General features: G+C 38.6%; 5 protein-coding genes across 6 annotated transcripts; 4 read left to right on the forward strand and 1 right to left on the reverse strand.

Annotated features, from left to right (window-relative positions):
* The first annotated feature begins 742 nt into the window (after window positions 1–742).
* Window positions 743–1,873, forward strand: LOC133707471 (inositol polyphosphate multikinase beta-like). Its single transcript, XM_062133042.1, has one exon. The coding sequence runs from the start codon at window positions 743–745 to the stop codon at window positions 1,589–1,591; it is 849 nt and encodes a 282-aa protein (XP_061989026.1). The 3' UTR covers window positions 1,592–1,873.
* A 2,221-nt stretch (window positions 1,874–4,094) lies between these two features.
* On the forward strand, window positions 4,095–6,411 carry LOC133746528 (inositol polyphosphate multikinase beta-like). 2 transcript variants are annotated; one of them, XM_062174698.1, is made up of 3 exons: window positions 4,095–4,283; window positions 4,917–5,054; window positions 5,291–6,411. In XM_062174698.1, exon 3 carries the CDS (start codon window positions 5,294–5,296, stop codon window positions 6,140–6,142), a length of 849 nt encoding a protein of 282 aa, XP_062030682.1. In that variant the 5' UTR covers window positions 4,095–4,283; window positions 4,917–5,054; window positions 5,291–5,293; the 3' UTR covers window positions 6,143–6,411. The 2 variants fall into 2 exon arrangements, with proteins under 2 accessions (XP_062030682.1, XP_062030681.1); XM_062174697.1 differs by lacking the exon at window positions 4,917–5,054 and having other exon boundaries at window positions 4,097–4,283.
* Window positions 6,412–6,547: 136 nt separating this feature from the next.
* On the forward strand, window positions 6,548–7,934 carry LOC133746529 (germin-like protein subfamily 3 member 4). Its single transcript, XM_062174699.1, has one exon. The coding sequence runs from the start codon at window positions 7,009–7,011 to the stop codon at window positions 7,672–7,674; it is 666 nt and encodes a 221-aa protein (XP_062030683.1). The 5' UTR covers window positions 6,548–7,008; the 3' UTR covers window positions 7,675–7,934.
* Window positions 7,935–8,298: 364 nt separating this feature from the next.
* LOC133742657 (uncharacterized) lies at window positions 8,299–13,636 on the forward strand. Its single transcript, XM_062170341.1, has 12 exons — window positions 8,299–8,511; window positions 8,645–8,770; window positions 8,846–8,957; window positions 9,054–9,187; window positions 9,291–9,435; window positions 9,644–9,822; window positions 10,321–10,561; window positions 10,851–10,949; window positions 11,185–11,330; window positions 11,558–11,665; window positions 12,022–12,110; window positions 12,725–13,636. Exons 1-12 carry the CDS (start codon window positions 8,443–8,445, stop codon window positions 13,218–13,220), a joined length of 1,944 nt encoding a protein of 647 aa, XP_062026325.1. The 5' UTR covers window positions 8,299–8,442; the 3' UTR covers window positions 13,221–13,636.
* Window positions 13,637–13,786: 150 nt separating this feature from the next.
* Window positions 13,787–19,451, reverse strand: LOC133742656 (respiratory burst oxidase homolog protein C-like). The gene is made up of 11 exons (XM_062170340.1): window positions 18,512–19,451; window positions 18,368–18,416; window positions 18,143–18,256; window positions 17,633–18,061; window positions 17,121–17,507; window positions 16,872–16,967; window positions 16,617–16,732; window positions 16,361–16,463; window positions 15,852–15,922; window positions 14,733–15,262; window positions 13,787–14,117 (listed from the first exon to the last, which is right to left on the reverse strand). Exons 1-11 carry the CDS (start codon window positions 19,285–19,287, stop codon window positions 14,008–14,010), a joined length of 2,781 nt encoding a protein of 926 aa, XP_062026324.1. The 5' UTR covers window positions 19,288–19,451; the 3' UTR covers window positions 13,787–14,007.
* Between the last annotated feature and the right edge of the window lie 394 nt (window positions 19,452–19,845).

The raw sequence follows: 19,845 nt of genomic DNA on the forward strand, positions 1-19,845 counted from the left end.
TGATTGATCCGAGAATACGCTAATTATTCAGTTCACAAAAAGCTAGATTTTCCAATATATGCGATTAGAGTACGTGCTTGTAGTGTAATGTGGTTCGAATATATCTGCCTTTTGCTTTCCCCCATTATTAGATCCAATGCATCTCAGTTTCTCTTTTGATTTTAATATGGAATCTGTATCTTTGCATTTAGATTTACCCGTGTACATCTGGTATCATATATATGAATCTACTTTTATATATATAGCTAGCAACTTTTGATAAGATACTTCATAAACCAACCAAGGAAGTGTTGGTTATCTTTGAGTCGAATGTGCTAGGTTGGGGAGTTTTAATGTATATGGAAAACTCGGTATATATGGTTAATAAATAATTAAATATGTTGTGGTTCTTGTTAATAAAAAAAAATATGTTGTACGTGGTTCTTTCGACTGGTTAAATGCTAAATGCCTAAAGCTACTAATCTACTTCGTGTTGGCGAGTCCACTGGTGTCGACTATTGTTTGTAAAGGTTTTGAGGACCTGTGTCTCACTTCTTGAAAACAGGATGGCTCATGCTTAGTTCACTCTAGTTGATTGTACATTTCCAATAAAACATTAATCATGGATTTTTAAGGGAACCATATTAATTCTTGACGATGCACTTCAGATCTTAAATTGTATGCTGACTGCAGGAAAAACATGGAGAACTTTAATTTCTATTCTGTATGATTAATACTGATAATTCTCTTTGTATTCCAGACAATGCTTAAGGTTCCAGATCATCAAGTTGCTGGCCACATGGCCGGTGCTGGAGCTCTTGGCCCTCTTGTTGATGATGCAGGGAACTTTTTCAAGCCTCTTCAAAGTAATGAACGTGGAGCCAAAGAAGTGGCATTCTATAAAGGATTTTCAACTGAGACTAGGATTCCATACAAAATTCGCAAGTTCTTCCCTGTCTTTCGTGGCACCCGGGATTTGGAGGCATCTGATGGTTCTGGCCTGCATCCTCACCTTGTCTTGGAAGATATTGTCTCCAGCCGAACCAATCCATCTATAATAGACGTTAAAATTGGTTCGAGCACATGGTACCCAGAAGCTTCTGAACAGTATATCACGAAGTGCCTTAAGAGAGATAGAGACGGCACGAGCCTGATATTGGGATTTAAAATTTGTGGATTTCAGTTCTATGGAAACAAAGAAACTGGGTTTTGGAAGCCGGACAGGAAGTCTGTTAATGCTTTTACTCATGATGATGTTCGGTCAGCTCTGAGGAAGTTTGTTTCTTCTAACTCGCCGTCAGATTCAGATGCCGAACCCGATTGTTCTTATGCATCAACTGTCTATGGTGGCCCTGATGGAATCGTGTCGCAATTGTTGAAACTGAAGTCATGGTTTGAGGATCAGACCATTTATCATTTCTATTCTTGCTCGACTATGATGGTGTATGATAAGGAGTCAATAATGAAAGGGGAGAATCCAAATCCTCAAATCAAACTTGTTGATTTTGCACATGTCGTGGAAGGCAAGGGTATTATTGACCATAATTTTCTGGGGGGCTTCTGTTCCTTGATAAAGTTCCTGAATGATGTCTTGAACAATCCTAACAAATAATAACCGAACCAGAAGTCGTCGACAGCTGTGGGAGAAGAACTGCAGTCACACTAATAGCAGCCAAGTTGAAATACAATGGACCAGTAATAGCCTTAAAACGTGAAGGCACCTCCTTTTTTCTTTTTCTCTTTCTCTTAGTGTTCCCTTTGGCTCATCTGTAATGCTTTTGTTTTTTGGGGGATTTTAGATTTTAACATCCATGTTCAATTTCTTTTCCCGTTATAACCATTTCCTTATTACTAAAATAAGAGACCGCCTTATGGTTGCAATTTGCTCATGTTTCCGAAAATGTATTGCTAATATATATGTCTTCTAAGCAATGCACTTCTTATACTATAATGATCCATTTCAGACCCCGTAGTGAACTCCAAGCTTTAGAAATTACTTCCATTTCTTCCAACCTCAAACATTGCCTATTTATACATTAAACCATAATCCCTTGATTACTACTAAGCAAACACAAGAGCACCCAAGATGAATAGTCCATCTTTTGCTTGCGGCATTGTCTTTCTATCGGTGATCTTCTGTTTCTGCACTAAAATCTCCTTAGCGGATTCCGATAATCTCCAACTCGCAATTAATTTATTGATTCTTTTTACGAGTGGAAAGAGAAGCAATTTACCACATTTTTAACTTCTGAAGTAACAATCGGGCAACAGATCACTGCTAGGATCGATTATGAAATGAGTGATACCACTCATACCAGTACTGTGGGTCCACTTTACTGAGGGAAGAAGAAGACGCTTGCTTGTGTTTGAGCATGGTTTAAGGGCTTCGTCGACGTTCTCTGAGAAATCTCTGTCAGTCTCTGTCTTTCTCTTTTGGTGCGCATATGCAGAGCTGCGGGTCACACACGCTCGTGTTGGAGTCGTTGTTGACCAGTTACCTCGTCCTAGGAAAACCTTCGCCGTCCGCCAATCACAATCTCTATTCACACACTATGCTGGCATGCTTGACATTGAAATAGTCCAGGTCATGTAAAAACCCAAAATATATACCTCTAACCAGGCTGCAACCTTATATTCAATTGGTGGTGGAGGGAAAGTTTTATATTTTCCTTGATCAATATAAAAGTACATTTTGAGAAAATGAAATTACAAAATTGTTGATTTGGCTCTCGTTAAAATAAAACTTTTATATTGTAGATCATATATATAGTGTTTCAAATTTGAAGATATGTTTTGTATACTCTCTGGAACTAAAGTAAAAGGGACTTTAGTAAGTAACAATCTATGGAGAAACATCAAATACTGTGGCGAGCCCAAAATTTGGGAGTTTAGATCTCGAGACAACTCAAAGGTTGTTCCTCATTTTTCATTTTTTGTTTTCTTTATTCTTGAGTTTGATCTCCATAAATAATTATTTCAGCTAAAATCTTATTTTTAGTTGAAACGCTTATTTATGGGAATCAAAACTAATTATGTGATTTGTTTCCACGAGGCACTCTGTTTCTCCCATTGGTGGTCCAAAAGTTCTCAAAAAGTTTTCAACATGCCATTTTTCACAAACATTATGTGTCATAGAGAGTAATTTTTTGTCAGTTTTCGCATGCTTCACACAAATTGAACCAAATGTTTTTGAACTCCCAATGTGTTTCTACCCGAGATTCAAGAGCTCGTATTTTTGTATGTGTTTATATGTTTTTTTCTCTTTGAGTAGAAACATTAATAAACAACTAATAATGTTAGAGCAATTAATATGTGAGTCGAATTGAAATATTCTACTTATAAAATTATCGCTAATATCATTAGATAAAATGATACTATACCTATCTTAAGTTTTCATAAACTTCAAAGATCAAACTAAATGAATGACTTACTTGACTTATTTTAAGTTTTCGTAAATTTCAAAGATTAGACTAAATGAATGACATGTCCTGACGAGGCGATGAAATCAGCTGTCCCAGATACGAAAATCTCAATTCTGTCCCCTCAATATGATTGGTCTACAGAGATTAAAAAATGGAACAAAAGATTAAGAAAATATTTTTTTAATTTCTGTGAACCAATCATGTTGAGGGGACAGAGTTGGGATAAAATAATGGAGACAGTTGATTTCATCCCCCCGACGAGCAGGTCATCCGAGCAATTGTTCATCGTCTTTGTTATCCCTAATTAATTTCTAGTATTTTTTTTTGGTTGAAAGGATTAATTTCTAATATTAACGTGGCGTGATGTGACTGGCGCGGTGCAACATCTATGAAGCGGACGCCGCACCCAACACTTTCTCAGTTGGGTTCCCACTTTGGGCAAATAAATTTCTTGTTTCAATTGCTCTTTTTACGGGCCCTTTTTCTATATCTTCCTATCGGAGGAGGCCCAATTTCGAGTTACGCAGCCATTTTAAGCTTGAAAGTTCCATTTCAAACACTCCATTAATCGTTGATGTGGCGCGATGTGATTGGATGAAACGGGTCATGGAGAAAAAGTAATTATTCTTTTTGGATAATATTCTACAATATTCTCCCTGAAACTCTTCTTTTTTTTCCCCAGAACTAAAAAAGCCATACTTTTCAGAACCGAAAAGCGTCTGTTGAGAATGACGTCACGTGGCCATTAATCCGTAATTTATTGCAAACTCGCAATTAATTCAAAAATATAAAGGAGCCTCTTCCTCCTCCACCACCACTCGTAGCTTCAGTGCGCGCGAAGATAGGGTTTTGCTCTCAGAAACTCATCTCCACAGTTTCCAGGTACGTCGTCCATCGCCTTTTACCGCTTTTCCGTCCCAATTTCTCCGATCAAGTCAGGTTTCCGGTTTGCATACCATGAATGAATAGTGGATCTGATAACATTGGGGGCGATTGATCCGAGAATACGCAGTTGTTCCGTTCAGAATAAGCAAGATTTTCTATTATGTGCGATTAGAGTTTGTGGTTGTAGTGTAATGTGGTTCGAATCTGCCTTTTGCTTTGCCCATTACTAGATCCAATGCATCTCGGTTTCTCTTTTGATTTTTAATATGGAGAATCTGTCTCTTTCGATATCTACTGTGGTAAATTTTGGGAATTCGACGTGATTTTACTGTTTGATATGACATCTTAGGCTTAGAAATTTTCACAATCAGCCTTTCAGATTTCAAAAACAAACTAAGAATGATTTATCTATAAAAGTTAAAAGCATCTAATTACATTCTTCCAAGCCTTTATAACGAGAAACTTAAACATTAACTGTAGTTTTGGTATCTGCTTAGTTTTGCTTTCGGATTTACCTGTGTACATCTGGCATCATATATGAATCTACTTTTATACAGCTAGCAACTTTTGATAAGATACTTTATAAACCAACCAAGGAAGTGTTGGTTAACTTTGAGTTGAATGTGCTAGGTTGGGGAGTTTTAATGTATCTGGAAGACTCGGTATATATGGATGATATGTTGTGGTTCTTTCGACTGGTTAAAAGCTAAAGCTACTAATCTACTATGTGTTGACGAGTCCAGTGGTGTCGACTACTGTTTGTAGAAGGTTTTGAGGACCTTTGTCTCTCGCTTCTTGAAAACAGGATGGCCTCATGCTGAATTCACTCTAGTTGTTTGTAAATTCCCAATAAAACATTAATTCTTGGATTTTTAAGGGAACTATATCAATTCTTGACAATGCACTTTTCAAAAAATTCAGATCTCAAATTGTATGCTGCCTTCAGGACATGGAGAACTTTCTATTCTCTCTGATTAATACTTATAATTCTCTTTGTATTCCAGACAATGTTTAAGGCTCCGGATCATCAAGTTGGTGGCCACATGGCCCTTAATGGAGCTCTTGGCCCTCTTGTTGATGATGCAGGGAACTTTTACAAGCCTCTTCAGAGTGATGAACGTGGAGCCAAAGAAGTGGCATTCTATACAGGATTTTCAACTGAAACTAGGATTCCGGACGAAATTCGCAAGTTCTTCCCTGTCTTTCATGGCACCCGGGATTTGGAGGCATCTGATGGTTCTGGTCTGCATCCTCACCTTGTCTTGGAAGATATTGTCTCCAGCCGAACCAATCCATCTATACTAGACATTAAAATTGGTGCGAGCACATGGTATCCAGAAGCTTCTGAACAGTATATCACCAAGTGCCTTAAGAAAGATAGAGACGGCACGAGCCTGACATTGGGATTTAGATTATGTGGACTTCAGTTCTATGGAAACAAAGAAACTGGATTTTGGAAGCCGGACAGGAAGTCTGTTAATGCTTTTACTCATGATGATGTTCGGTCAGCTCTGAGGAAGTTTGTTTCTTCTAACTCGCCTTCAGATTCAGATGCCGAACCAGATTGTTCTTATGCATCAACTGTCTATGGTGGCCCTGATGGAATCGTGTCGCAATTGTTGAAACTGAAGTCATGGTTTGAGGATCAGACCATTTATCATTTCTATTCTTCCTCGATTATGATGGTGTATGATAAGGAGTCAATACTGAAAGGGGAGAATCCAAATCCTCAAATCAAACTAGTTGATTTTGCACATGTCGTGGAAGGCAAAGGTATTATTGACCATAATTTTCTGGGTGGCCTCTGTTCCTTGATAAAGTTCCTGAAAGATGTCTTGAACAATCCTAAGAAGTAATAACCGAACCAGAAGTTGTCTACATCTGTCGGAAAAGAACTGAATTCACACTAATAGCAGCCTAGTTGAAATGGAATGTTCCAGGAATAGCCTTAGAAAGTTAAGGCACCTCCTTTTTTCTTTTTCTCTTTCTCTCAGTGTTCTCTGTGGCTCATCTGTAAAGCTTCAAGGGGGATTTTGGATTTTAACATCGTGGATGTTCAATTTCTTTTCGCGTTATAATCCATTTCCGTATTACTAAAATAAGAGACTGCTTGATGGTTGCAATTTGGTCTTGTTTCTGAACATGTACTGATCATATCTGTTGGGAGAGCTATAAAACTTAAAACTACATGCTAGATGCGGAGTTGCGAATATTTGTTTCAATTGCCTCCGTATGGCACTGTTACTAAGATCGTAGACAAGGTTCTTCATTTCATCAACTTTATCGAATCAAGGAACTGATAATCTCTTATTTTAGAATTCAGATGTCCCTTTCCTAAACACTTCTATCATGTGTCGATAGCGATATTGCTTCTCTGGGTTGTAACAAGAGTAAAGCAAGAGACTAGGTTATGATATTGGCTGCAATAGTCATAATCGCAGCTATTTTCTTTCCTGTAATGGCAAGAATAGTGGTATAGGGTCCATACGGAGACCTGGGAGCTGAAAAGCAAAATCCAAACACCAGGCATTTCAACCTTATTGAGACAAATCATATATCTTCTAAGCAATGAACTTCTTATACTATAATCCATTTCACACCCAGTAGTGAACTCCAAGCTTAAGAAATTACTTCCATTTCTTCCTACCTCAAAGACATTACCTATTTATACACTAAACCATACTGCCTTGATTACTACTAAGCAAACACAAGAGCACCCAAGATGAATAGTCCATCTTTTGCTTGCTGCTTTGTCTTTCTATCAGTGATCTTCTGTTTCTGCACTAAAATCTCCTTAGCGGATTCCGATAATCTCCAGGACACATGCCCTACATCCCCGCTAGCAAAACAAACCATCTTCATCAATGGCTTCCTTTGCAAGAATCCAAACGACATCAGCTCCTCAGATTTCAAGACTACCCGACTGACCCAACCGGGCGACACAGACAACTTCTCTGGCTCCGCAGTAACCATTGTCACTGCTGCAGAGTTTCCAGGCTTAAACACTCTTGGCCTCTCAATTGCAAGAACTGACTTCAGAGTTGATGGTCTGGTGAGGCTCCACTCCCACCCAAGAGCTACGGAAATGTTCTTTGTCAGCAAAGGCCTCGTGCTAGTGGGGTTCATCGACACATCAAACGAGCCATTTGGGACGTTTCTTAAGGAAGGAGACGTGTTCGTGTTCCCCAGGGGCCTGCTTCACTTTTGTTTGAATCCTGGCTATGGCACTGCCACTGGTTTATCGGTGTATAATAGCCAGAATCCAGGGGTGGTGACCATGGCTGATGCCATGTTTGAGCCTACGCCGGATGTGATAAAGAAGCTTACAAAAGGGTTTGTCACTGGTCTCCTTAGAAATGCTACTCTAAGCGGAATTTCAAGTTTTTAACATGCAGTAATTCAGAATTATCATATTTGAAGATAAATAGTTGTGTGTGTATTACTACTAGCTAGTTGATGATTGCATAGCGTGTCGATAGTGTGAAGTGTGATGAGTTTGTGGGCTAAGAGCAAAAGTGGTCATAAATTAAGCCCCATAAAGATGTAAAAGCTTTGTGGCCTATTTATTTCATAACAGATTATTGTAAATTGTACTTTTGATCCCCAAACGGTGATAGACCCATACTATGTATTGTATAATTATCCTATTTTACATGTTAAGTTTTTAAATTATTAATAATTTTTATACAAATAAAATTTATATTGTATTTAAGACAGTGAAACGTCACGAAATAGTAAAACAATAATAAAGATGGAAATCAAGATTAATAAGAGCAACAAGATTTTGATTCAAACAACTATAAAAGCAAGTGCAATAAAATTAGCTTCGCTAATAACATGCTTTAACTGCAATGAAAATAGCTTTGTGATTATTAAATTACTATTTATTTTTTTTCAAAATGCAATTTTTTTGTTTTTTGTTTTCCCTAAAAATTTTTAAAATTTGATGAGCACCTTTCGTAATGCACGACATGCGTTTAAGTCAGTCCACAACTCTCCTTTTGGGGGCAAAATCCCCATTTTTTAAAATTCTGAACTTATATATTTCTCATTTAGCGCCAAACCAGCCTCCTCGATACTCTTCAGAAGAAGACGAAGAACTTTTCGTCAGTGTTAGCTTTTTCGAGAGCGATTACGAAGAAGAAGAAGCACCGAAATGGTAGAGCTGTGCTTTGTACTCGATCTCCGGAGCTTGCCGACTCCATTTCTCAGAGACTTAAAGCAGGTAAACAAGCGCTTCAATCCAACTCCACAACTCTTTCTTTCAAATCAATCATACAATTCGTCCTTCGATTTCTGCTTAAATCGAAACAAAATCACGATCCGTGCGCGTTTGGCTGCTCAATTTTTCGTCACAGTCGCTGTTACAGCTCGCTAATCTCTATGCGATTTCGCCGTCGCCGGCTTGGCGCAAGTCGGAGCCGCTCCGAGATCGGATAGGCCTTTGCTTCGTCTTCAAAAATCCGATCAACTCTTCCTATCAGGTAAAGCATATAATGCACAGAAGCTGTTTGATTTATTGTCTCTGAGAGTCTGAAACTGACATGTCGTTTTTGCAGCTGAAGATCGTGTACACGCCTAGTCCAAGCGGCAACTTCAGTCTGCGAGACTTCCACCACGCCGTGAACGGCTTGCCGGAAAGTGCATTCCAGCCTCAGATGGACGATTCCGGTACTCTCTCCTTGTCCCTGGCCTCTAGCATTTTCTCCGACATATACACACACACACACAATCATTTTGTTTGTTGATTTTTATAATTCATTGCAGATGTGAAGCTTTCCAGTGTTATCAATGATGAAGTATTGTACCACTGGGGAGGTAGAGATATAATGAGGAAAGTGATCGTGATCACCTCCTGCTTGCCTCGAGATGTGGACTTTATCATGCAAAAGACTCTCACGGTCAGCCTTTTGTTACTCTTTTTCGATGTTTCGTGTGCCACCTGCCGTGTTTTCTTATGCTGCCTAGTAGTCAGGGAGTTATGTTGGCTTCTCTTTTATGCAGGCTGCGGCGGATAAGTGTGTTTCTGTTGAGTTTCTATTCTTTGAGCAAAAATCAGCCCATCTCAGCAATGTAAAAGAGAATATCAAGAGTTTCGTAACTTGCATCTCCGAGCTTGATAATTGCTCATTTCAAACATGTCTCCCAGGTTAACCGCTCCCTTCCTCTCTATGTAGGACAGTAGGAAAGTATGACACATCAAAATATTTTGTGTAGTTTGTTAGCTTAAACAGATAGCATCAGTTGCTCAACTCATTTCACTAGTACTTGGGCTGATTTATGGTTTCAATGGTTAAAGCTTGGTACTCCAATGCCAAATTGAGCTGCTCACTAAATTTGAGTCAGGAAATTTGCAGATCCCAGAGTATTGCATGGCCTGGTAAATCGATGGTTACAGGATTTAAAGGATGACATTGAGGAACCGATGCAAGCTCGTTTCAACTTCAAGCAGAATCTTGTGGGCTCTGTGAACCACTTATCATGCAACTTGTACATATCTGTCAACCAGATGGTTGATGGTTTCTATCCCTGTCAGGTAAATTGTATGTAATGATGTTTCTCAACTTCATAGCGTTCTACGTATGAATCATTCATGTTGCCTAAACTATACATACCACAGTTACTTTGTACTGTGGACCATGGATTCATATGGTGATATTTCTGGTTATGATTTGTGAACTAAGTATCACTTTATTAAATCTTAGGGTGTGGTATTTGGTATAATATTGTAAATGTCTTAGAGATATTACAACATCACCCTTTAACTCAAGGCTCCAATATCTTTCCACAAGCACTGTAATATCCCAGTTTGAAGTGTCCAGACTGAAAACCTAACTGAAATAGCCAAGGTGATTGATTCAGAGGAACTTACTTCCAATATCAATATTTGGTTGATAATGTTTGGACCATCGTTGCCTCAAGAACATTATGTGTCATAAATATTGAACCATAATCTTGGTGCAGCTACGCTGTATTTCACTTTCACACCTCAAGTCTATGAGGAAGATTTTGATTGTAGGCTTACTGGTTACAGACATGCAGATGTCATGGCATTTCTCTGGAAGACGCTGTTTTAGTTAAAACAGAGGAATCTTGTTGTCCCGTCACAGGGCGTAATATCGGAAGATCTGATGTCATAGGAAATTCTGTGAAAGTTGGAGAAAAAACAATCCTGTTGCTACCCTCATTCCAGATCCCTGTTAAGCTCAAGCGTGCTTCTTCACCAATTGACTTCAGTGTCATTGAGAGGACTAACTTGGGGTCCCTAAGTGAAGGTAAATGATAAGCTTTCAAGCTGAAATTTATTAGTTCCATTGGGAGTTGTGATACATACCGTAAGGGTTTTGATGCTTATTGAGCTGCACAGCTAATCTTGATAACTATCACATGATCCAGCAGTGCATTCATTTGTTGGACAATACGGATCAATAAGATGAATATGCATTAGAGAATGCACATGGGAATATAGCTCTTTCCTATTCAAAATTATTGACAACACAGTACTTTTATGTTTGATGTCAACATTGACAGTTACCTACCCCTTTTTATGGAATTTTCCCACAGGTGTTGTAATGGGAGCTTCATATGTTGTCATTCCATCAACTTTCCAGGAAATGGAAACTGCTTCAGATGAGATCGATCAGTCAGATGTGAATAACGAGCGTATGTCGGAGGCCTTCCTCTTGTTTTCTGGTTTGGGGTGCATAGGACTAAGAGTTATCGACACATTAATCAAAGACAATCAAATTTAGAGAGTTGTGTATATCAAATTAGAGGCCTTACATGAAGTCTCTGGGATTTGTTTAGTCCTGAACGGCTGAACTGAATTAATATTTCAGCTACTTTTTATGAATTTCCTGTTTTTTCATTTTTCCTAATCCGGCTCTACGTGTTGCAGTTTTCCGAGGGATTTGCAGTGCTCTACATTCAATGGACCAGGGTTTGGTGTGTTCTTCAAATTGTAATATAGAAACTATGAGGGAGACCACTTTGCTCTGCTATTATATTCTCCAACCGTCAGACAACGGGCCAATGCTTCTCAGGGTGAACATTAAACTTTTCATATAGAGGCTTAATTGCTATTTCACACGTTTAACAACAAAAGTTGTCTTTTTGAGTTTGTGATGCTCATTCCTTTTCTTCGATCTTGGTCTCATTTAATTCCACATGCTTGTGCAAGAGCATGCATGGTATATCTTGGCTTTTTTTTTTTTTTTTCCCAACTGTGTTGTATGTTGTATCTTTGTTGATCGTTATTATAATATTTGCAGCGCATTGCTGGATCAGAGGAACTTTTGCACATTCCTGATCTCAATCAGTTAACTGTTTCATCAGTGAGGAAGGAATTTGAGGATTCCGTTAAAGACTGTTTGTCAAAGGTATGCACATCTTCGATCTATTTGTGTATGATGTGAATAATATATCTTTTGATAGCTATTTGACAAGCTTGTCCAGTTTTCCTCATTGGATCTGGAACAGATAGAGCTGCATGCTATAAAGTGTGATTTACAGTAGTGAAAATTGCTTGTATTTAGTTCTTCGTTGCTTAATATCTTAAATTTCTCCATACATAGTTAGATTGTCAATAATATACTGTTCCAGATTCTTAAAAGAGTTACAGAAAGCATCTACAAACTAAGTTTTTGTTGTAAAGTGCCTTTAAGTAATTAGTTGAGACCTTTAGCTTGTTTAATGATGGGGTGACTGGGCCTTTCCTTCTCTTGCTTTCTTGCAGATCGACAAAAGAGACTATAACCCAATGCTGCATGAGAGGGGCTTCCATCAGAAATTAAACTTTCTTGTAAAGGAGAGCTTACTGCTGGGGTAATTATTCTCTTAATCCAGATAAAGGAAGGCAGAGTGAAAAGGAACAGAAACATAGAAGCAAAACTAAAAGATACTAAAGATAGTGGGAACTTCACTGAAAACCAATAAGTTATTTATGTTTCATGCTTTCAGCCCTGAAAGTCTTCTTCCTTTATTTCTTTGCTTTTTAAAAAGGAGAAAAAGAATGTTCTCTTGGGCTTTAATACCTGATTAATTTATTTAGAGAAGAGCTTCCAGAACTACAAATTTGGCTGAAAGAGATTTTGCTCATTTTGTTCTCTATTCCTTTTAATCTGCTATGATTTAGTTTGTCTATTTTAGCATTCAATTTGAAAGTGTTCCATTGCGATGAGGATAATAATAATTCCATGTCTCATTTTTCTTTGTTGTCAATTAAAACATTTCTGTACTGCCTAATTGGTCAGAGAGTCTTGTATATTTTGAACTTCAGAACTGAAAACTTGAGATGAGCCCCTGGGCTTTTGCACATCTCTAGAGCGGAGTTTTTAGATTCATTACAGAAGAGTGGAAGCCGTGTGTCTACATACCTGTATTTGAGCTCATGGTAAAAATTTCATCTAATGTTTGCTTTGTTAATGTGAATATTCCAGGTCACTATCCCCTAATGTGGAAGAGGATATCTATGAATCAAATGCAACCCAACCGAAATTTGCAGAAGTGGTAGGGCAGTCAGATCCAACAATAGATATTGAAGCCATCCGAGAGGAAACCTCAAAGTTGGTGGATCTGACAGCCGAAGAAGATAAAACATCGGCTTGCATTACAGAAGAGTGGGAGCAGCTGGTTGTGAATGATGTCTCCAAGTTACATTCTCCAGTTTGCACTTCCAAACCTAAGCCAGATCAGTCAGTTCAATCACCACCAGATGGTACCCGCCAACTTGATGCAAAGACCTCAAGGATTTTAGAGAGACTTGAGGTGCCAAGACAGTTCCGAAGAGAAACACTTTCACCAAATCTTAGAAGCAAAGGTGTGACGAATTTAAATGTTCAGGTAAAGAAGCCTTTACTCCCTTCCAAGCCTACTGTGACTAATAGCCAACTAATAAAACCAAACTTCCAAAGGCTAAAAAGGAAATTCAAATAAAAGGAATGCTTCCCAGTGTATAGCAATCTAGTAAACCTCGAGTAGATATAGTTTCTCAATGGTACCTGGTCTGGAGATGGAAACCTAGTTTCTTCTTATTTCTCAATAGGATTAACTTCAGGGACTCAAAAACATCAACTCCATGTGAGAGTATATAATGTCAAATGTTTAGCTATAGGAGATATAAGAATGGTTTCTTACTTTCTGAAAGTAATGAGTTGTTCGATCATTGCTTCCTGATGTTATGATCATTTCCAGAGATAATACATATCAGCAGTTTTATTAGGTTCTTTATATATATATATATATATATATATATATATATCATCGTTTATATGTTACCATACAGAATTCTGTATGTCAATATTACATAAACTGAAATTCATGCACATCTTCTATCTAGATATTCACTCATTCTTCGACATGCTGACAACTCTTGCATGTTTCTCTCAGCTTGTAACTTCTTCTATAACAAACTCTGTAATATAGGCTACATCAGAATAGGGCATAATACATGAGGACCACGAGGCTTTAGTTACTGTCATAACCACCATTTCAGCAATTCCTTTTGCCAGCTTTGCATACGTGTTAATCTTCTATTCATAACAGTAAAGCGGGGATAGATAAGATAAAAAGATCGACCGATGCGTACTTATATAATTTACATAAAGCAGCAGCAAGAATCTCTCTTTCTGTGTGAAATATATGACATGAGAAAGCGAAGGTGGGACTCTCGAAGACTTTGCTGTGGTTTTCTTTAATTCTGGTCCTGGCCTTTGTGTTCATATCAAAAATTTTCTTTATGGAATTCAAATCTGGTGGAGGTTTTGTGGTTGAAATCCAGAGCTAGCTGTCGTAGTTCTTCAGTAAGAGCAGGTGGCCCGCAGTAGAACACCCCTGCACGACACCCACACACCATTAGATAATCGCAACCTCGAAAAGAATGATTAGACATGGAACATATATTTGTTTAAATTGTTAATCATCTATCTTGAGCAGCAGGAGCCAAAGGACCACCATGCCACCCCTTGTAATTATATCCAAGCAGTGACTTTCACAGTCTTCTAAGTATAAAAATGCAAGAGAATTAGGAATATACTATTGACTAATAATTGAACCAAAGTATATACATCATATTAGTGGTTACAATCTAAATTACATGCTTTGATTGAGAGATAGACATATAGTTGTACATAGCCAGTACTAGAAAAGAAAATCCGACTTAGATAATTCATCATCAATGATTGAACAAAACTATTTGCATTATATATACTAATTTTTATTGGTGATGTATCTCACAGAAATAGAAACTTGTAACAAATATTCTGCTTCTACGAGACATTCATGTGATGCACATTCTATATGGGTTGATAAAATGAACAGTAATATTTCGGTTGATTGATTTTTGTGAAAGAGACTTTTCATATAGAAAATGAACAGTTTTGATGATCACTATTATATAGAGTAGTGGAAAGAGTAAGAAAGGTTTAGTGGTAAAGGGAGGGGACTCACCAACTTTGGCATTGGTGTGATCCAGCGCAATGCGCTTGTAGACCTCACGCCAGTTAGGCTTAGCAAAATGTGACTTCACCCTAGTACCCGACACAATATCGACCCCATTCTTGGCATGATTGAGTGACTGAAGCATAGCAATGAGAGCAGAACGTGCATCACCTTCCTCATAAACACTAGTGCAATAGTTGTGGAACTCTATCACTCTGTTATGGTCCAGCTCCGCCACCTCGTTCATGGCCCCTTTGAACCAGTCGAACGAACCTTGCTCTCGAGTCACCCAATAGAAGTAGGCCCTCTTGGTCTTGAAGTTGCCGTGGAGGCTCACTGGGGCTCCGGAACCGGCCGTGCCGCTTTCTAGGGCATTCTCTGATTCCTCCTCTATGGCTTTGATGTTGTTTACTATGTCCTTGAGGATGCTTATCATTGGGGTTGCTCCTATTCCCAACCCTACAAGTAACACCACTTCGTATTTCTTGTAGTCTTGAGCTGGTGCTCCATAGGGTCCATCTATTAGCACTCTTGGAAAGCTGCTTACCATGATAAATCGATTATTAGTCATCAAAGCAATTATTGGTTTCCCCATCAACATTGGAGAAAAAGAAACCCCATTATAGACACAAAGCAACTTTCTCAAAAATAAAGAAAGAAATAAGTCTAAAATCATCTTCTACTTTGGAGAAAAATGGCAATCATTTCTCTGTTGGCCGTCCAAATTCCCTTTGGATGTTTGTTTAGAAGTCCCTGTCTACTACAAAGTACAATTTACAATCAACAAACAAACAATTGTATATACTTTAGCTTCTTTTGGTTAGAAGAACTATAAGATTTCACCTAAAAAAAAGAAGGAACTATAAGATGATGAATTTCTGACGAAACACAGATACATCACATTATTGCACCACTTAACAATAATTTGAAAGATCACTTTGTTAGGTTTTTATCCAATGCTTTTAATCTACACGATCATATTATGTCGCCAGTCAGATCATTCTTAAGTGGGCATTTCCCTTTTCTATACTTCATAGGTTTGCATAAAACTAATATAAAATAAAATAAAGTTCTTAGGTCTGGGATGAAAAGTAAAGGGTAGAGTTCTTTTACTTGGTTAAAACTTACTTTAAGTCGTTGCCTTGCACACAGTCGGCTCTGAGGAGTCCACTCTTCCCAGAAGGAGGTGGTTGGCATACCTAAAAAAAGAAGAAGAAGAATTAATAGAAGCAGATTAGCTAGCTCTGAGAAATAAGTACCCATGTGGGTTTTAAACTTTTAATTAAACTTATTGTCTTAATCAATTAGTCAAGTAATACATATCCATATAAACGACATTTGTTCTTTTGTGATGGTTAAGCTTTCTTTCTGTACCAAACTGTGTCGTTCTATCGGTCTGTTCCAACATATTGGCGCCACATAACTTGGCTAGTATTGATAATGCTAGATTATGCTTTTAAGACAGTGATTTCAGTCTTTCAGAGGAGTGGTTGGAGGTTCATACCCAAAAATATTTTATAGTGCAAGCAAAATCTTGCATAACTAAACTATATTATAAATTTTGTTTCTGTTAGGCCAAAGAGCTGATGATTAAATTGAACTAAAATAACTCATAACTTAGTGACTCTGAGACGTACTTGTGAAAATACTGTTTTAAGTTGTTGCGTCCAGTCGCCAAGAGTCCGGATATGAACACTGAGGTGGTCGTCTCCTGGGGCCGAGGTGATGGAAAATGGGTGCCTAATGGATATTATATAACCAAATACATAATTAGCAACATAAAAATATTTAAGCACCAAAACTGAAAACTGGGATGCTTGACCTTGTTTTAAGATATGATACATTAGAAGATGATTGCTTAACATGTTATATGTGTTTCATAGACGTGCTTACCATTCAAATGGGGAGACAGCAGCACAATTAATAAACATGTATTGCCCACTATGGTATCTGAAGCCTTGAGGCTTTGACATATGAAGTGCCAACACATTTCCAGGATATAGAGCAACCTTCAACATTATTAAACAAACGAATTGTAATTAGATCTATTTCGATCATTTGGTTTTTATATGTTGATACAAAAATAATGTAGTACAATCAAGAACTATCAATGGATTTCCGCAAATAGGGTAGTGTTGTTTTGTTTACCTTAACTATCTTAACAGGCTTGATGCTAGATCGAAACGCCCGAACCAATCTTTCACCTCCGTAAAGGAGAAGCGGAACGGCCAAGTACATCCAAGTCTGTCAATCACTAAAGATGTTAGAGAAAAGTTCATACAAATAAAAATGGCAATACTATTTAATTGCATTTCCACAAAGTCATTCTACATCCGATCGATGTTTGAAAATAGTAAAACTTAAGATCTATTAGAAGGTGACGAAGAACGTTCTAACCGTTTTCTTGTACCATTCCTTGGTGAGGTACAGGTACTCTCCATGGACAATGAGCAAAGTATAGACAATGACGAAGAGGTGATGGGAGTACCAAAAGGCATTGAAGCCTGTGAGCCTCTTGAGAGGTTGGGGCAGGTTCTTGAGCCTACCTCTTCTAAAACATGGTGCTGCTAGTGTGAAGGCTATTGTCATCAACACTACCATTATAATGCCAGTTACTCCTTCCACTGATTTCAGAAAAAACCAATAGTTTGAAGGTTGTTCCCCAAAAAATTGCTTCATCGGGGCGTACTTGTCACTGTCTGCTTTAATGAGACGAGGGAAATCACAGGCCAAATGGTAAATTGAGTGTATGCCAACTCCTACTGAAATTCCAATAGCTATCACCTAATTTCACCATAAGGAGTTGAATAAGATCACATATGTAAAGAATAATAATGAGCAATGTTATTCTGACACATTAGTTGTCACATAATGTGATCGTCGTTGAATGTTAGTGACAAATTGCTTACCTTATGGAAATTGAGGTTGTCATCAAAAGGAATAGCAACACCCAATTTGGTCTTGTTCCTCAGAAGAGTGATAGTGTTTCTGCACACTGGAAGCAGAATAAGAGCCATGTTGAACTTGAGTGTCTCAGCTGCACCTTTGGCCATGGATACACAATGACCCATTACTTGATATGCAGCCCTGTTTTTATACTGCACATACTTATAGGCAAATAGACCAGCTATGATCCCAATCCACAGTGCCATTACCCAAACTCTCTGCCAATTGTCTTCAAGAAAGTAGTTGGTGCTCCTATACCACCTCCTCAGAGGGTTGTCCTCCCTTACCGGCTTGAGCTTCTGGCTCATCATTTTGCTCAGGTTCCTGCTTTCTTTTCCTCGCACCACCGTCTCCTGCGGTCCATATAGTAGGAGCATCTCCAAACTTTCTATCTGCTCAAAACTATGTCGTTTTAGACTTCTATTTGAAAAGACCGAGAATTTAATTTTTGCATTTTAATACAATTTTATTACCATGATGTATCCAAGATTGTCCGGATCCAACTCTTCCATGATCAATGCTGCATATTCATCTGCTTGTTTCTGGATGTTTGATAGTTTGTTGGCAGAAGCACTGAAGCTAATAATCTGCATTATTAGTTAAACAAACAATCCCATTATTTAGAAAATAATAATTTTGACAAAAATCACATGGTATAGCTGGCTAAGATATATGCCATATTTTAATTAGACCTATACCTCCTTAACCTCTTCTACGGTGATTCTTCCATCTCCATCCTTGTCAACCCTGAATTACAAACAAAACCAAATTGCACATGATTAATTTACCCCGGACACCGAGCTTATCGGAGTTCACTAAGAAGAAATTAGCTTAATACTTACATGTCAAAGAAAATCTGAAGCCTGGAATTGAAGCCCTGCTCAGAAACTTGTCCCCACATCTCCTTCAACTCCTCCTTGTTGATCGAGTCGCCTTTGATACCATGCTTCCTGGCCAAAGCATCGAACAGTTTTCCGGCGAACTCCTTGCAGTCTATGTTCATCCCTATGCACTCCCCGAACGCCGCACGTGTCAGCATCCCGTTGGTCGAGCCGGTGAGCTTGTCGAACCTTTTCTCGACCGCCGGCCACTCCGCATTCCCGTCCGTCTTGCTTATGAACTTTAGCCCCTTCAAGGCCGGAGCAGCCGCCGACTGCATCCGGTCGAAACGGCGCAGTTGCTGCGGCTGCTTCGAGAACGACGCCAGCTTCTTCAGCTCCTTCTTGATCCGTATGGAGGCCGTACGGACGAACGACTGGTCGTTGCTCTTCTCGGGTGCCTTACTGTCGCCGCCCAGCAGAGTGAGCGAGTCGTCGACTGTGTTGTGGTGGTGCTTGTCCTCATCGCCGCCACGTGGCAGGGGCTTGACGCTGCGGACTGCGACGGAGTCGTCGTCGAGGAGGTCGAGGGTGACCTCCACGTTAGGCTCTTGTTCGTCATTGTTGCTCCTCTTGCTGCCTGTTCTTTTGTTCAGAGTTCCGCTGAGACTGAGCGGACTGCTGTAACCTGCGCCGGACATTTCCTCCTTTCCGGCGAGCTCGGTGTTAGAGTGATACTGAGGTGGTGCTACTCCGGCGGAAGCAGCTCCGATATGATCGTCTGGGGCTGTTTCCTTCATGCCAGTAATATATGGATAGATATATATAGAATTCTCCGGCCGATAGAGAAGTTAACGATGGAAAGCCGAGTCTGACCTAGAATTGTGCTGGTGTTTAATGTTCTAAATATATTTCATTTCCAGACCTCTGTGTTTCTTAGTGGTCGGAGTGTAAGAGTAGCAAGAGACATCACCTTAATTATTTATAGGTGTAAGATCATCTTGGGTGAACCCAAAAGGTAGGTTCCTACTCATCAAACTATTCCTTTTTTTGTTTTTGGGTTACGCATCAAATTATTATTTTCACTAGTCCTTTTTGACATTTTTCACACTAAATAATTTTAAAAGCACATATAAGAAAAAAAATAAAATAAAGTTTTGTGAGTTTTATTTTTACGATCGATCTTACTTATGTGATACACGTTGAATTGGACAACTCATTAAATGATTGAAGCATCTTAAAATGTGTTTTAGATAATGAATGATTCAAATACGTTAAAGCGATGATCAATGTATATCAAAGGCTTTGATTAGAAAACCAAAACTGAGAAATAACCAAAGCAATCCAGAATTGTATTG

The sequence above is a fragment of the Rosa rugosa genome, chromosome 4 (genome assembly GCF_958449725.1).
Source record: "Rosa rugosa chromosome 4, drRosRugo1.1, whole genome shotgun sequence".
Lineage (NCBI taxonomy): Eukaryota > Viridiplantae > Streptophyta > Magnoliopsida > Rosales > Rosaceae > Rosa > Rosa rugosa.

Coding starts and splice junctions, on each gene's coding strand:
- LOC133742657 (XM_062170341.1), top strand. CDS start 8,443: ATGGTAGAGCTGTGCTTTGTACTCGATCTCCGGAGCTTGCCGACTCCA. Junction 8,771..8,845: donor CGATCAACTCTTCCTATCAG/GTAAAGCATATA, acceptor TCGTTTTTGCAG/CTGAAGATCGTGTACACGCC. Junction 8,958..9,053: donor GCCTCAGATGGACGATTCCG/GTACTCTCTCCT, acceptor AATTCATTGCAG/ATGTGAAGCTTTCCAGTGTT.
- LOC133746528 (XM_062174698.1), top strand. CDS start 5,294: ATGTTTAAGGCTCCGGATCATCAAGTTGGTGGCCACATGGCCCTTAAT.
- LOC133707471 (XM_062133042.1), top strand. CDS start 743: ATGCTTAAGGTTCCAGATCATCAAGTTGCTGGCCACATGGCCGGTGCT.
- LOC133742656 (XM_062170340.1), bottom strand. CDS start 19,287: ATGAAGGAAACAGCCCCAGACGATCATATCGGAGCTGCTTCCGCCGGA. Junction 18,417..18,511: donor CTTCAGATTTTCTTTGACAT/GTAAGTATTAAG, acceptor TTTGTAATTCAG/GGTTGACAAGGATGGAGATG. Junction 18,257..18,367: donor CCGTAGAAGAGGTTAAGGAG/GTATAGGTCTAA, acceptor CTAATAATGCAG/ATTATTAGCTTCAGTGCTTC.
- LOC133746529 (XM_062174699.1), top strand. CDS start 7,009: ATGAATAGTCCATCTTTTGCTTGCTGCTTTGTCTTTCTATCAGTGATC.